Here is a 16606-nt window from a genome sequence, read left to right on the forward strand (position 1 = left end):
TATATATATACAGAGGGTGGTGGGGGTGGGTGGGGATGGGTGATGGGCTGATGGGAGTGGTAAACCTGTGGATGGCTGTTAACCCATGGTGTTGGTGTTGGACTTACACATATTTAACATTACAGTGGACAGCATGACAAGTCCGCTCTCTCACGAGGCCTTATTGGAGCAGAAACACTCCTCTCAAACCAGCAGCATCGCTAGCCTTCTGGCTGCCCAGGGCGGCAAACCAGAAGGCACCCCGCGCGGGATCCGGGTGCTGGAGCACCGCCGCTGGCAACCTGCTCCGTAGCGCGACGTGTGCTTCTTCCTACTCGGGCGGAGCGGCGAGGGGCGTCAGCGGCCGCCACTGATGCTGCTCTCTGGCCCACCCCTTGCCTCCGCCCCACCAGGAAGAAGCGAGGGGCGAGGACAGAAACATCGGGGCCTCCACAATGGCGGTTGCGCCGCCGCCACAGTATTGAGGGGGTGCCATGCTGACCCCCGCAGCCGTGCTGCCCCCCACAGAGCAGAGCCCAGGGCGCCCTGCCCCCCTATTGCGACGCCCCTGCCTCAAACTCAGTCATCTTACATGTGGACTCGGATGTTGCACTTCCACAAATAAATGCAACAGCAGCTACTTTGGAGCATTAGCCACACAGGTCCATTTATCTGTGCTTTATTTGAAACTGTAAAACCTGATCTCAAAGAAAGAGGGTGGGTGGACCTGCTAGTTCATAGAATCATTTGTAACCAGGGACCTCTGGTGGCAAAAGGAAGTGAAACAGCCACTCAACTCAGTTCACTTGCCTTCAGTTCCAACGTTGTAAACCACATAGAACCACATAGAATCATAGAATTGCAGAGTTGGCACAGCCCAACAAGACAATGACAAAAATCTACTGACAGCATACAAATCAGTAAGGCTCACCTGATCCAAAATACCCACCCACCCCACTCACACAGGAAAACAAAGACCACCGCAGCCAACCACAAATTAACAATCCACCAATCCCAATCTCTCTCACCCCTAAAAGAACACAAGCGAATAAAGGAGAAGCTGCACAAGCAACGCTGACATCAAACCCTACATATAAGTAAAATAGAAACATCACCACCCGACCCCCCCTTTCCACCCCCCTATCCACCTCAGTCCCCCTCTTTCTTCCCAGTGTCTCAACAAACGTAACTGATTTGCAAAAATGATACATGTAAAAATAAGAGAGACACACTGCACACACCCTTGTAAATCAAGAAATCTTTAATAAAAATACTTTAAAAAACAAGAATTGCAGAGTTGGAAGGGACCCTGAGGAATCTCAACTAAAGTTCGGGTCCTAGTCTCCAGAGCAGCAGAAAACAAGCTTGCTCCATCGTCCATGTGACAGCCCTTTAGAGCTCTGAAGATGGCTATTGTATCTCCTCTCAGTCTCCTCTTTCCCAAGCTAAACATACGCAGCTCCTTCAACTGTCCGTCACAAGGCTTGGTTTCCAGACCCTTGATGTTATTTCTTGCCCTCCTCTGGGCACACTCCAGCTTGTCGACATCCTTCTTAAATCATGGAGCGGAGCCCAGAATTGGAGGGCTCAGTATTCCAGGGCTGCTCTGACCAAGGCAGAATAGAGAGGTACTATCACTTTCCTCCATCTGGACACTAGGCTTCTGTTGATGCAGCCTAGACTAGCGATAGCTTTTTGTGGTTGGTGGTGGGTGGGTGAACAGGGCCGGATTTAAGTTTGATGAGGCCCTCAGCTACTGAAGGTAATGGGGTCCTTTATATGGCCAGCTGTCCTTTGTCAACAACAAATGGTCACTGTTTTTTTTTTTGTTGAACATATGCTATATGATAACTTATGGACCGAATAGGTATCTAAAGCCATTTGCACATAACAAAATAACCAGTCCATGCAGAATGTAGGCACCCTATACAGTATAGCCTATAGAAATGAGCAAACCAGTGATATTTTAGGGAGCAGGCTAGCAGGTGGGGCCGATTACTTACATCATAGGAGCCTACACAACACAAAACACTGTTGCTGTATGTAGGTTTTATTTTATTTGTTTTTCATCTTATATTCTGGAAATGTACATCCAGTTTTTTATCCTAACATTTTTTTGGGGGGACCCTCCCTAAGCTATAGCTTGTTTAGCTAATACAGGTGAAACTCAGAAAATTACCTAGAGTATCGTCGAAAGGTGCCTTTCTTTCAGTAACACAACTTAAAAGGTGAAACTAATATATGAGAGATAGATGCATGACATGCAAAGCAAGATATGTCAAGCCTTTATTTGTTGTAATTGTAATTATTTGTCATTAGGCGGGTCAATTATAGATGGAATGTAATTAACAAGATGTAATAGTGATGTTTATTTTTGCATTATTGTAACTAATTGTAATTACTGTGGAATTTCCAAAAGAAAGCATTTGTAAAAAAAAAAAAAAATAATAATAAGTTGCATTACCGAAATGAATGCACTTTTCGACGATATTCTAATTTTCCGAGTTCCACCTGTACATATGAATATGCCCTTCCGAGGAAAACCTCGTACAGCGCGGCTGCAGCGATGGCGCCTTCGCCCTCCAGGCAGGATGCTACCCATCCCTGACTGCGGTGCTTGCTTGCTTTTTTTAACAGTCCGCCCCTCGCTTCCCTCTCCCTCCGCCATCCCGGGTGCCTCCTGCCGGTGGCAGCCCCACCTTTCCCAGCTTCGGCTCCGGCCAGCCTCTTCCTGTTTCCCTCGCCAAAGGATGGGACGTCGGCGCCGCGACCCGGGAGGCGAGGGGGACCCGGGCATCGTGGTGGCTCTGCTCGCTGCCTTCCTCCTAACCCGCTCCTCGTTGGTCTGCTTCCCTCCTTCTCTGCTTTTCCTCGACGTGGAGCGCCGCGGAAGCAGCTGGCAGGCGGAGCCCAGTCGCTCTTTTGCCCGGAGCGCTTTCGTGTGCCGTCCGAGCAGCAGCCATGGCCGCCGCAGCCGGGATCCTGGCCGGGACCGTCAGAGTGGGTTGATCTCCCGGGGGAGTTTGGAGGAAAGACAGCGATGGGGAGCAAGAGATTTATGGGCATGCAGCCAGGACTGAAGGGAGGGCCGGGAGGAGCCAGGAAAGAACCCAAAAGAACGCCACCCCAAGTTTTGGAGCAGGGTTTCCCAAACCTATGTTTCCAGCTGGTTTTGGACTACATTTCCCATCATCCCTGGACCAGAGGTCCTGCTAGCTAGGGGTGATGGGAGTTGTTGTGGTCCAAAAACAGCTGGAGAGCCCAGTTTGGGAAACCCTGTTCTAGAGGCAGGGGGTCCCTTCTGATGTTGCTGAACTGCAACTCCCATCATCCCTTGCCATTGGCTGTGCTGGCTGGGGCTGATGGGAACTGGGGTCCAACAACGTCTGGAGTGCCAGTGGTTCCCCATTCTCCTTGTGTAAGCTGGGCAAGGTGCTATCAAACTGAGCTGACGGTTTCACTCTGGGTGCAGCAGCTCTTCCCTGTAATCCAGGGTTTCTCAAACTTTTTGAACTTCTTCCCAGCTTTTAACCTCGGTCTGTTATGTTATTGCTTATTTGTACGTAGCAGCCTTGCCAAATGGCCTCCAAGCAGGGCTGCAAAAATATCAGAATGAGAAAGAGACACAATAATAAAACGAAGCCACACAAGAATACAATTGGATGGAAATATATGGCAAGAACATCCTCCCCCCCCAAAAAAAATTGCAGCCTTCTCTGTGTTGCTCTACTGACTGGGAAGGAAGCTGCGATGTTCACCAGCCAGATGGGCGGGGTATAAATAATAAATTATTATTATTATTATTATTATTCACCCGGCTCCCTTTTCACTGAGCGTGGGTGGAACCATTAGCTCAGGCATCCCCAAACTTTGGCCCTCCAGATGTTTTGGACTACAATTCCCATCTTCCCCGGCCACTGGTCCTGTTAGCTAGGGATCATGGGAATTGTAGGCCAAATCATCTGGAGGGCCGCAGTTTGGGGGTGCCTGCATTAGCTAAATCCCACTGGGACGTGTGAGTGTGGCCTCAGTGGATGTGAATGAGTTGCATGTGGGAGCCGGTGTGAGAGTGGAGCCAGAAGCTGCAGCGAGAAAATGCGCCAGTAACAGTAATGCTTCTGATCTCTCCTTCAGGTGGAACTGCAAGAGCGCCTGGCTTCTCTAATGCAGCAGAGGGAAGTGGCGAAAGCAGATGAGAAGAAAATCAAGGAGCTGCTGGCAAGTCTCCAGAGCCACCTGCCTCCCCTCCCCCCCCAGCCTCCTCTTCTTAGAATATTTATTTATATTTATTTTATTTGTCCAATTTGTATACCACCCTTCTTTTTTGGGGGGGAAATTATTTTTATTTGATTTTACAAATTCATTCACATTCAAAATCACAAATAATAAAAATTACACAAGATTATTCCGAATCTCATGACTTGCCCCCCTTCCCTCCATGGGTTCTTTAGTTAACTTTTTCAACTGCGTACTATGAATCCCCATAGTTTTCAGTCCTCCGTTGTATCCAAAGTCTATGCAACATTACAAGAGTTATTTAAGTGTTTACAGTAGTCTGTCAAATACAGGTGAAGCTCGGAAAATTAGAATATCGTCGAAAAGTGCACTTATTTTAGTAATGCAACTTATTCTTTTTTATTTTTCTTTTAATTTTTACAAATGCTTTCTTTTGGAAATTCCACAGCAATAAAACAAATAGTTACAATAATACAAAAATAAACATCGCTATTACATTTCATTAATTACATTCCATTTATAATTGACCCGCCTAACGACAAATAATTACAATTACAACAAATAAAGGCTCAGCATATCTTGCTTTGCATGTCATGCATCTATCTCATATATTGGTTTCATCTTTTAAATTGTGTTACTGAAATAAATGCACTTTTCCACGATATTCTAATTTTCCGAGTTTCACCTGTATAGTATAAATTTCTCCAATTCTTTGTTGAAGTTTTGATCCTCCTGGTTTCTGATTTTCCCAGTCATTTTTGCCATCTCTGCATAATCCAATAGTTTAGTCTGACAGATCTCTCTGTTCGTCTTTCCAACTTGTCAAGCAGCATTCTTGCAGCTCAATTTGTATACCGCCCTTCATCCAAAGTTCTTAGGGTGGTTCATGTCGTCGTCATCATCATCTCATCATCAATATATAAAATAAAAGGTGCCTTTTCTCCCCATTTTTAAACTTCCAATTGTAAGCTTCTTGTGGCAGAGACTTCTTTCATTCCCTTCAGGGCACTATACCCTTGAGAGCCCCCCCTGCCAACTCCAGAAGTGGTTGCACTATGACCCTCCCCCAGCAGCCCCCCCCCCCGACCACCACAGCTCTCCTTTGCTGCCCCCCCAAGCTGGTTTTCACTAGAGAGGGTGGGGCTTGTGGAGTTTCCTTGTGGGTTGGGCCTGGGTTGGTTGGCCAATCCAAACATTACCTGGGAGGAGCCTGGGCAAAGCTTGCAGATTCCATTCATCCTAGGCATGGGAAGAGCCTGCTGCATAAGACCTAAGGCCCATCTAGTCCAGCATTGTGTTTTCACAGTGGCCTGAAGCAGGACCCAATTGCAGCAGCCCTCTCCCTAGTTGTGATTCCAGCTCCTGGTTCTCAGGGACATGCTACTTCCAGTGCTGAAGATCATTTGTAGCTATCATGGCCACTGGTAGGTTCATCCTCCAGGAATTTGCCTATCCCCCCTAAAACTCATTTAAGTTGATGGCCGTCACAACACCTGGTTGCAAATCCCGTCGTTTAATTGATGTGCTGTGTGGCAAAGTCCTTTTCTTTGCCCTGAATCTTCCAACATTCAGCTTCGTTGGCTTTCCCAGAGTTCTAGTAGGAGAGGAAGAGAGACACAAACACGTCTTCCTATCCAAATTCTCTGCACTGTGCATAATTTTCTGCCCCCACTGATTGACCTTTTCTCTCTTCGAGTTCTAGCATTAGGAGAGAAGAGGGGAAACCTTTTCTCAATCCCTTTTCTCTATGCCATCTATAACTTTATGAGCTTCCATCACGCCTTGCTTTTTCTCCAAATTTAAAAAGTCCCAAACTTTGATAGCCATTCTGCATAGGAGAGTCACTCTATCCCCCTTGATCATTTGGGTGGCTCTTTTCTGAACCTCTTCCACCTCTACAATATCCTTTGTGAGGTGAGGCAACCAGAACTGGATGCAGTATTCCAACTGAGGGGGCAAAATAGATCTGCATCATGATACGGAGAAGCTTTAGTTTCAGTTCTTTTCCTAATGACCCCTACTGTGGAATTCACCTTTTTTCCACAGCTGCTGGATGCTGAGTTGTCCTCAAAGTGATGGGTTTCTCCCCCCCCTTCCTCGGTGTCCCGGCTTTGTTCCTTTCTTTGGATTGTAGAAACGGATCGAAGCAGAGAAGCAGAAAATCATCCAGGAATGGAAACAGCTCTGTAAGTTTCTGAAGGAGCAAGAGCAGCTTCTGCTGAGTTGGCTGGAGATGCTGGGCTGGAAGATTGCACAGAAAAGGGAGGAGAGCCTCTCCAAGCTCTGCCTGGAGATTACCCTGCTTGAGGATTTGCTCGGCAGAAAGGGAGCGGAGAAAGAGGAGCCAAATTGTCTCTGGCAGGTGAGGCTGGGCTGTTGAACCTTGGCAAGAGTCTCTCTTGATTCTGCTCTGCCTGGGAAGGCCCGTTTTGAAAGTGTGAGTGGGGGGTTCTCCCAAATTTGAGTGTTTAAGGCAGGCACCCCCAAACTTTGGCCCTCCAGATGTTTTGGACTACAATTCCCATCACCCCTGACCACTGGTCCTGTTAGCTAGGGATCATGGGAGTTGTAGGCCAAAACATCTGGAGGGCCGCAGTTTGGGGATACCTGGTTTAAGGCCATGACAGCTTAGGCCTGAAATATCTGAAAGGCCTTTCCTACCTGCCCTCTTGGATGCTAAGATCAACAGAATACTCTTAGAGCTTCCACCATACCTGCAAGAGTACCAGAATAAAACAGAGCATCCCGTTTTCTCACCGAGAACATGGTGGCCATTTTGGGTTCCGTGATCTTGTGTGGTTTCATGCCGAGATCTTGCCCAGAAAAAAAACACTCCCCCCCAAAAAAACGTGTTGTGGGGTGCTGTGCTAGCATGGCCCCGAAAACACACATACGGTATTTCGAGTCCTGCAAGAGCATAGGCGGGAAGACATTTTTTCCCTGGTTTTGGGACTCAAAATGTCAGAGGGTATACTTCCACCACCCTTTGAGGTTCAGGTGGATGGTGGCTCAGGAGAGGGTCTTTTTAGTGGTGGCCCCTAAACTGTGAAACTCCATCCACACAGAGTTGTGTCTAGCACCTTCGTTATATAGCTTTCATCATACACTGAAGATACACCTCTTTACCCTGGCCTCCAATGCCTGGGATGAGGCATTTTAGGAGCCATCCTATTCTGTCTGTACATTTTAACTTTAACTGCATTTAATACTGCGTTTTTATGTATATGATCTGTCCTGGGACCGTATGGTAAGAAATCTGATGATGTTGATTCTCAATAATGATGAGAATGAGAGCTTAAAGGCCAAAAGAAGGGTGATCGTGGGCTGAGGGAAGAGGGAAGGGGTGGAGGTCCCATTCGGGCATGACCCTCGGATGCTAGGATCACACAGCCCCCCCATCTGCACCATACATTTATAGCAGCATAATACTACTTTTAACACTTATTGCTTCCCTCAAAGAATCTTGGGAACTGTGTTTTCTTAAGGGTGCCGAGAGTTGTCAGGCGACCCCTATTCCCCTCCCGGCGCTACAGTTCCCAGAGCTTCCTTGGAAGAGTGATGGATCGAGAACTGTAGTTCTGTGAGGGGACCGACAACTCTATTAACAAAACGGGATTCTTTGTGGGAATCCAGGACTGCTTAAAGTGATGTGTTCCTGCTTTAAATTGATAATGTGGATGGATGCAGGGGGGTCACAAGGCCATAAGAGCCCCACAGCCTGCCACTGACACCCCACTTTTTTTGTCTTCCCCACTAGGGCTTCAGAAGCACAGGGAACAGGTGAGTCTCTTTCTCTTTGTGGCTGGGCCGAGATAGATCCTGCGACGAAAACTACGGCTGCAGGGTAGTCTGGGGAGCGGGATTGTGCCTCGCCTTCTCTTCCTCTTCTTCCTTCCCCCAGTAATATGGAAGATGGCGCATCACCAAAAGCGGAACTCGACTTGGAGGAGCTCGGACAGAGAGTCAACTGTTTCTCTGAGAAAAAGGACACCCTGCAGGAAGTGATGCTGCGGCTCAAAGGTGGTCCAAGGTCCCTTCCCTGCCCTGCTTCCCTCAGTTTTCTGGCGTTGAAGAGGTTATGTAACAAAATTCTTTTAGGTTCGGGTCGATTTCATTATTAGATATATGGGGGAATAGATCCATCAAAGGACGTGGAAAGTAAGTAACAAGCAGTGCCATAGAAACCAATTTTGTCATGTTCTAGTTTGATGCTGGAACCTTCTGGCCCAAGATGGGTACTTCTCTTTTTTAAAAAAAATAATTATTTTTATTGGTTTTATATATACATCAACATCACACGAACAACAGATATTAAAAGAAAATAACAATAAAAAAGAGAAAGACAAAAAACAAAAAATAGAAAATACAAAAAAACATGAAGATAAAAATACATTAAAACAAATATCCAAATACTCCTTTTAACTTTCTTCTACCTTTCCAACCATTGTTTCTTGAACTTCCCCAGATCCCTCCTAACTGATTTCCTTTTCAAATCCTCTTTAGCAGTTTCTTACTCATTACTTCAAATATTAATCACAACTATAACTATTACTTCACCTTTACCTCAATCCATTAAATTTAGTTCATTTATCTATTTTCCTCGCATCTTCTTTCCTCCCTAATGCCTTAACAGCGAAATATTCCCATAGATATTCAGTCTTTTATATTCCAAAATATTTCCCTAAATATACTTTAAACTTCTTCCAATCTTCCTCCACCGTCTCCTATGCTTGGTCCCGGAGTCTTCCTGTCAGTTCCGCGAGTTCCATAAAGTCCATCATCTTCATTTGCCATTCTTCTATAGTAGGCAGTTCATTTTTCTTCCAATATTTCACAATTAGAATCCTTGCTACCGTAGTAGCATACATAAAAAAATTAACATCATTTCTTGGGATTTCATCCCCAATTATACCAAGTAAAAAGGCTTCTGGTTTTTTCAAAAATGTATTTTTCAATACTTTCTTCAGTTCATTATAAATCATTTCCCAGAAGCCTTTTACCTTAGGGCATGTCCACCACATGTGATAGAAGGATGGGTACTTCTCTATGGTTCTGTAGCCTCCCTCCCAGTGCTGCCCGACTGGCAATGTGCTGTGGGAGGTGTCTGGCTTTTCAGGCTCAGGGGAAGGTGTCCATGAGGTCCAGGCTCTGGCCCTGGTGGTCTGGGTCAACTTCGACAGGTGCATAGGACCTCCCACCTATTGGTCACCCGGTGGCAAAAGTTGGCTCACAGCAGTGCAGGGAGATAAAGGTCTGACTCGCTGGGCCAAAAACGTTCCTAACCCCTGCTGTAGTTGCCCCCTGCACCAAGCAAGGGGTTGGGCTAGATGAGCTCCAGATTACGAGCTCCAGATGCTACTACGAGGAAATTTTGCGTTGTCTCCATAACCCAGAAGGAGGCTGGTGAGCTGCCGCTGAGTGATAGCGGCTTCCTAAAGCTACCCAGTCAGTTCACTGGCGAGCTGCACCCGTTCTCTGCACTCTCGCAGCCTCAGTTTTCCCACCTGTAAATTGGGAATAAGGTGGCCTATTTCACAAGAGGCTTTTGTGAGAGGTCAGGCAGTTACATACCCAAATATTTTGGGCCGGGTGGACTGCTGATACATCCCTGCGAATTCTTGGGAGTATAAAATATTCTCTTCCTTGTTTTGTTTCTCCCTACCCAGAGACTTTACGGATGGAGCTGGAGGGTGACACAGGTACGTCTCGGAGTGCGTGCTGGAGAGAGACACTAAAACAAGACTGGTCAAAAGGAGGAGCAATAGACACACCTGGGCCTCCAAGACAAGTCCATCAGCCACATATTGTGGCTGCCCCAGAGCCTGACCATCACTGCCACCTGGTTTTTGCAGCACAGGGCAGGTAGCAGGAAATGATGGTTTATTGAGCACATGATGCAGCCACTTTGCCGAAGCCACATAGTTCAGTGCCTGGGATGGGAGATCGCTAAGGAGTCCCATGTACACTGCCTTAAGTCGCATGATTAAAGTGGAGGGGAAAGCCATTGTGTTGATGTACCAAACTAACTAAAGATGGAATTTTCCTGATGTCCCCCATGTTGTGCTTTCCATCTTGACAGGCTTCAGAATAATATCCACCTTTCAGTCCAGAGCAACGCCTCCTCGCGGCAATCAGCCAGTGGAGATTCTCAGAGGAGGTTTACGTGCAGCCGAAGGAACTCAGGTATGTAGGTGCGGAGATCTCCAGGACACAAAATGGCCATGTTTCTGGAAGGAAGCCAAAGAACCGATCCTGCTTCTCAGCTGTCACCGTATAGCCACATTCTCCCTTTAGTGTAAAGAGGGGCTAGAACCTTAGAATCATAGAATTCCACTGCCGAACAACTCTTAGTGTCAGGAAGTTCTTCCTAATGTTTAGGTGGAATCTTCTTTCTTGTAGTTTGAATCCATTGCTCCGTGTCCGCTTCTCTGGAGCAGCAGAAAACAATCTTTCTCCCTCCTCCATATGACATCCTTTCATATATTTGAACATGGCTATCATATCACCCCTTAACCTTCTCTTCTCCAGGCTAAACATACCCAGCTCCCTAAGCCGTTCCTCATAAGGCATCGTTTCCAGGCCTTTGACCATTTTGGTTGCCCTCCTCTGGACACGTTCCAGCTTGTCAGTATATTTCTTGAACTATGGTGCCGAGAACTGGACACAGTACTCCAGGTGAGGTCTGACCAGAGCAGAATACAGTGGTACTATTACCTCCCTTGATCTAGATGCTATACTCCTATTGATGCAGCCCAGAATTGCATTGGCTTTTTTAGCTGCTGCATCACACTGCTGACTCATGTCAAGTTTGTGGTCTACCAAGACTCCTAGATCCTTTCCACATGTACTGCTCTCAAGCCAGGTGTCACCCATCCTGTATTTGTGCCTTTCATTTTTTTGCCCAAGTGTAGCACCTTACATTTCTCCTTGTTAAAATTCATCTTGTTTGCTTTGGCCCAGTTGTCTAATCTGTTAAGGTCATTTTGAAGTGTGATCCTGTCCTCTGGGGAATTAGCCACCCCTCCCAATTTGGTGTCGTCTGCAAACTTGCTCAGGATGCCCTCAAGCCCATCATCCAAGTCATTGAAATCAAGTCTTACCTTGATTGTAAGAACGTTAAGAAGAGCCTGATGGATCTGGCCAATGGCCCATCAAGCCCAGTATCCACTAGCTCTCCTGGTGGTGAACCAGAAGCCTCAAAGACGGTCCTAAGTTCAGCTGCCCCTGCCCCACTGGTAATTCTTGGCAAGATGATTTTTTTTTCAATTAGGCAATAAAACACAAGCTGCTAGATTATCCATGTGCACAAACATGGCTCATTTGGCACGGGTTCGAATTTAAGACTGCTAGCGCATGCTCGACATCTAGAGCGGGGAAGCTGCTGAACTACAACTCCCGCTGTCCTTGACCATTGGCCAGGCTAGCTGAGGCTGATGGGAACTGGAGTTCGTCAACATCCGAAGGGCCACGGGTTCCCCATCCTTGGCCAATGAGCTCTGCATCTGATAGTAGATTTGAATCTGGGTCTCTTCCGTCTTCGTTCCAAAACTCCAGCTGCAGCACCACGTTGAAGCCCGCATAGTGCCCTGATGTATGTAGGAAAGGAAATAAAAAACGTAGGAACTCCAAGATATCCATTTGTGTACCAGTTACTAGATTCCAAATTGCACATCTGATGGATAAGAAAATGCCGGGTGCACAGCCCACGAAGCTCCTGCTTTTACTGACAGTAAGAGCTGTTCGGCAGTGGAATTTGCTACCAAGGAGTGTGGTGGAGTCTCCTTCTTTGGAGGTCTTTAAGCAGAGGCTTTACAGGCATATGTCAAGAGTGCTTTGATGGTGTTTCCTGCTTGGCAGGGGGTTGGACTGGATGGCCCTTGTGGTCTCTTCCAACTCTATGATTCTCTGACTTCTATGACTGTATCTTTCAGAAAGCATGAAACCCTTTATTTCCAGGGTCTTCTGGTCTTGGATCAGGTACCTGACCACCATAGCATCGAACGGTGGACTTCCAAGGAACCCAGGAAGGGACCGTTGATCAGAGGCCTAGAGGAACACAAGGAAGGTGAACTGGACTTAGTTATATATTTTGTTCCGCTCCGGAAATTACCTTTTGCTTCTGTCCAGCAGCTGCAGTAGCTCAGTCTGCTCCTGGCCCCGCAGTCTCTCCAAAAAAAAGGGCATTTGGATAGGTTCAAAATTGCTCAGTACCTTGCCTTTCTGAATTAAGTTGTTTTAATCTGTTGTCAACACTGATTTTTGATCGTTGGAACCTGCCGAAACTGTTGCTCTTCCTATGCTGCGAGCTGCAAAATCAGATCCAGCCATATCCGTCTTCAACAATGTGCTGCCCTCTAGAAGTTCTGGACTACGAGTCCATGGGCGAAGACTCCATGTTAGGGGGGCAGAACCTCAGTTAGTTAAGTATTTTTATTTATTTACTAGGTTGGGGGGGGGTAGCTGCCCCCTTCCCGCACCCCTTTGACTACGCACATCAGTATTGGCTGGGACTGGTGGGAGTTGTAGTTCAAAACCCTCAGAGCACCGGGTTGGGGAGCTTTACCACAGGCATCCCCAAACTTTGGCCCTCTAGGTGTTTTGGACTACAATTCCCATCTTCCTCAACCACTGGTCCTGTTAGCTAGGGATCATGGGAGTTGTAGGCCAAAGCATCTGGAGGGCCGCAGTTTGGGGATGCCTGCTTTTACCATGTTTCCTACAGCTAGGAGACTGCTGGTCCCTCCCCCCCCAATCCAAGAAGCTTACTCCCTCAATTCCTGGTGGAACGCTCTGTCCCAGGAGACTAGGGCCCTGCGGGATTTGTCATCTTTCCGTGGGGCCTGCAAGACAGAGCTGTTCCGTTTGGCCTTCGGACTGACGCAGTCTGACCCCACGGTTACCCTCCCCATAGGTTTTATTTCATAATGGTTTTTTATCTTATTTGTAGATTTTTAATTTTTCAAATTGAATTTTAACATTGTATTAATCTGCGTTTTAACTGAATTGTTTCTTTTATACTTGTGTTGATATTATTTGTTGTTAGCCACCCTGAGCCCGGTCTTGACTGGGAAGGGTATAAATAAAAAACATTATTATTATTATTATTATTATTATTATTATTATTATTATTATTATATTTCCATGCCACTTTTCATACAAATGAACACCAAAACGTCTTACAAACAATAAATAACACGATATAGCACAATGAAACATCACAATGAAATATCATCAAGATGACCCTTGGGGTCCCTTCCAACTACGATTCTACGATCATAAATACAGCATAAATCATATAGAATAATTAACATATAGAATAATTAACATATAGAATAATTAACAAACCATCACAGCCTATAAAACGCTGTTAACAAACCAACAACTGAAAGATAAGCTAAACATCACAACTAAAGCAAAAGTCATATTACAGTGATACCTTGGTTCTCGAACTTAATCCTTTCTGGTAGTTTTTCAACTCCCCAAACCATTTGAAAACCAAGGCGCAGCTTCCGATTGGCTGCAGGAGCTTCCTGCACTCGGATCGGAAGCCATGGCAGCTGTGTCGGATGTTCGGCTTCCAAAAAACGTTTGCAAACCGGAACACTTACTTCCGGGTTTGCAGCGTTCGGGAGCCAATTTGTTCGACAACTAAGCCGTTTGGGAACCAAGGTACAGTACCACTGTATATGGTTAACGCAGTGGTTCCCAACAGGTGGTCCGCGGACCCCCAGGGGTCTGCGAGCTATGCGAGAGGGGTCCGCAAGATGCTATTAGAATAAAAAATATATTAAATATATTTCGTATGTTAACAGATTTTTTGTTTTGGCCGCTTCCTGCATGAGCAGAGTCTAGTGCAAAACTAGAATTAGATGAGGCAGTAGTTCTGCTGTATGCCGTTAGGTGGCGCTTTACAAACACTACTGTTTTGCAAAGAGGCAGCGCGCGCATTCTACTAACACTCACCTCCCCAAGATGCTTTGCGCGCGTCGTCTTCATTTGTGCGCTACTGCGCAGGTACCCTGTCTTCTCCATTCCCCTCCCTCCTCCCTGGATTCTTATAAAAAGACTCTTAATTTGGCTCTCACTTTTTAATTTTAGGATTAGGAATTAATGGGGGTCCTTGTCACAATAGCTGCTCGATGAGGGGTCCTCGAGAAAATTTTGTTGGGAACCCCTGGGTTAACGAATCATTACAGCATTTATAACCTATAAAACACCATTAACAAAATAGCAGCCCCAAAATAAACTAGGCACTGTTTAGGTCATACATGGGTGTCTCTACACCAGTCAACCCCAAACTGCGGCCCTCCAGATGTTTTGGCCTACAACTCCCATGATCCCTAGCTAACAGGACCAGTGGTCGGGGAAGATGGGAATTGTAGTCCAAAACATCTGGACGGCCAAAGTTCTGGGGATGCCTGCTCTACACTCACAATCTTTCACTCTGTTCAGTTTGAGGACCTACCCAAGAAATCGAAAGTGAAACCTAGAAACTTTTGTAACGTTTGCTTTTTGTCCCAGTAGGGAACGGAATGCAAAGCGAGGACGAGATCAAGGTCTTTCAGCAGGAGGAGCAGACACAAAGGGAGCAGAATGTGACTGCTCCAGGCGAATGCCACAGGGTCGTTCTGAAGAATGTCAAAAGCGAAGAGCCAATCGGAACTGAGTGCAGGTTTGGGAATAACCTGCCGGGATTCCAAGGCCATCCAAGCCACCAGGAAACCGGAGGACTCCAAGCCCTGCTCGAGAAGAAGCCCCACGAGTGCCCGGCCTGCGAGAAAAGCTTTCGCCGCTTTTCCACTCTTGTTACCCACCAGCGCATCCACACCGGGGAGAGGCCTTATGAGTGCCGCCAGTGCGGGAAGAGCTTCAGACAGAGCTCCAACCTTTTCCGGCACCAGAAAATCCACACGGGCGAGAGGCTGCACAGCTGCCCCGAGTGCGGGAAGCGCTTCTGCTTCGCCTCGGACGTTGCCAAACACCAGAAAGTCCACCGGGCGGGGAGATCCCTGACGTGCCCCGTGTGCGGGAAAGGTTTCAGAGGCTGCACGGCCCTCGCCCGTCACCAGCGTACTCACTCGAGCGCCAGGCCCTATGAGTGCCCCGACTGCGGCAAAGGGTTCCGGTTTAATTGCTTCCTCCTGGCTCACCGGAGGACGCACACCGGGGAGAAGCCGCACAGGTGTGCCTCGTGCGGGAAAAGCTTCAGCTCGCACTCGGCCCTCTTTGCTCACCGCCGAGTCCATACGGATGAGAAGCCCTTTAAGTGTCCGGATTGTGGGAAGGGCTTTGGCCAGAATTCAACCCTCAAGACGCACCGGAGAGTTCATACAAACGAGAAGCCCTACCGGTGCTCAGACTGTGGGAAAGGCTTCAGCCAGCACGCCACTCTTCTGAAACACCGGATAATCCACACTGGGCATAAGCCTTACCCGTGTGCCGAATGTGGCAAGAGCTTCAATCGCAGCTCCGCCCTTTTGGCCCACAAAAGGATCCACACAGGGGAGAAGCCGTTCGAATGCCCTGACTGTGGGAAAAGCTTCACTCAAAACGGCCATCTGATTCGACACCGGACGGTCCACACCAAAGATGCAGGAGCCCACTAAACTAAGGCTGTGCAGAGACCAGAAATGAACCCAGTTCAATAATAATAATAATAATAATAATAATAATACTTGTATTATTTGTACCCCAGCCATCTGATTGTGTTGCCCCAGCCGCTCTGGGCGGCTTCCAACATGTATAAAAGCATAATAAAACATCAAACATTGAAAACTTCCCTTCACAGGGCTGCCTTCAGAGGGTTCCACAGGGTGGGTGCCACCACCGAGAAGGCCCTCTGCCTGTACATGCACTTATATGGTAGCCTGAATGGTTAGAGTGTGGCACTGATAACACCAAGGTTGGAGGTTTGATCCCCGTATGGGACAGCTGCATATTTCTGCATTGCAGAGGGTTGGAATAGAGGGCCCCTTCCAGCTCTATGATTCTATGACTCCTGTTCTTGGACACAGGTGGAGCTGTGGGTTAAACCACAGAGCCTAGGGCTTGCTGATCAGAGGGTCAGCGGTTCGAATCCCTGCGACGGGGTGAGCTCCCGTTGCTCGGTCCCAGCTCCTGCCAACCTAGCAGTTCGAAAGCATGTCAAAGTGCAAGTAGATAAATAGGGACCACTCTGGCGGGAAGGTAAACAGCGTTTCTGTGTGCTGCTCTGGTTCACCAGAAGCGGCTTAATGGTCAGGGGTCCCTTTACCCCTTTCCAGCTCTATGATTCTATGACTCGTGTTCTTGGAGGTACATGGGGACAGCTTAAGCAGAAAAACTATTTTCATTTGGACTGTGTGGTGGCATTTAAAAAATAATAATTGGGAGGAGTGGCTTGGTAGGTTTG

General features: G+C 47.2%; 1 protein-coding gene across 3 annotated transcripts; it reads left to right on the top strand.

The window, feature by feature from the left end:
- Nucleotides 1-2705: 2705 nt before the first annotated feature.
- On the top strand, nt 2706-15990 carry LOC148686997 (uncharacterized). Of its 3 annotated transcripts, none has more exons than XM_088662673.1 (9): nt 2706-2979; nt 4114-4197; nt 6350-6577; nt 7973-7995; nt 8117-8235; nt 9882-9914; nt 10295-10398; nt 12172-12280; nt 14737-15990. In XM_088662673.1, exons 1-9 carry the CDS (start codon nt 2941-2943, stop codon nt 15819-15821), a joined length of 1824 nt encoding a protein of 607 aa, XP_088518799.1. In that variant the 5' UTR covers nt 2706-2940; the 3' UTR covers nt 15822-15990. The 3 variants fall into 3 exon arrangements, with proteins under 3 accessions (XP_088518799.1, XP_088518801.1, XP_088518800.1); XM_088662675.1 differs by having other exon boundaries at nt 14740-15990; XM_088662674.1 differs by having other exon boundaries at nt 8120-8235.
- The last annotated feature ends 616 nt before the right edge of the window (nt 15991-16606 follow it).

The sequence above is a fragment of the Zootoca vivipara genome, chromosome 2 (assembly GCF_965207765.1).
Source record: "Zootoca vivipara chromosome 2, rZooViv2.hap1.1, whole genome shotgun sequence".
Classification (NCBI taxonomy): Eukaryota; Metazoa; Chordata; class Lepidosauria; order Squamata; family Lacertidae; genus Zootoca; species Zootoca vivipara.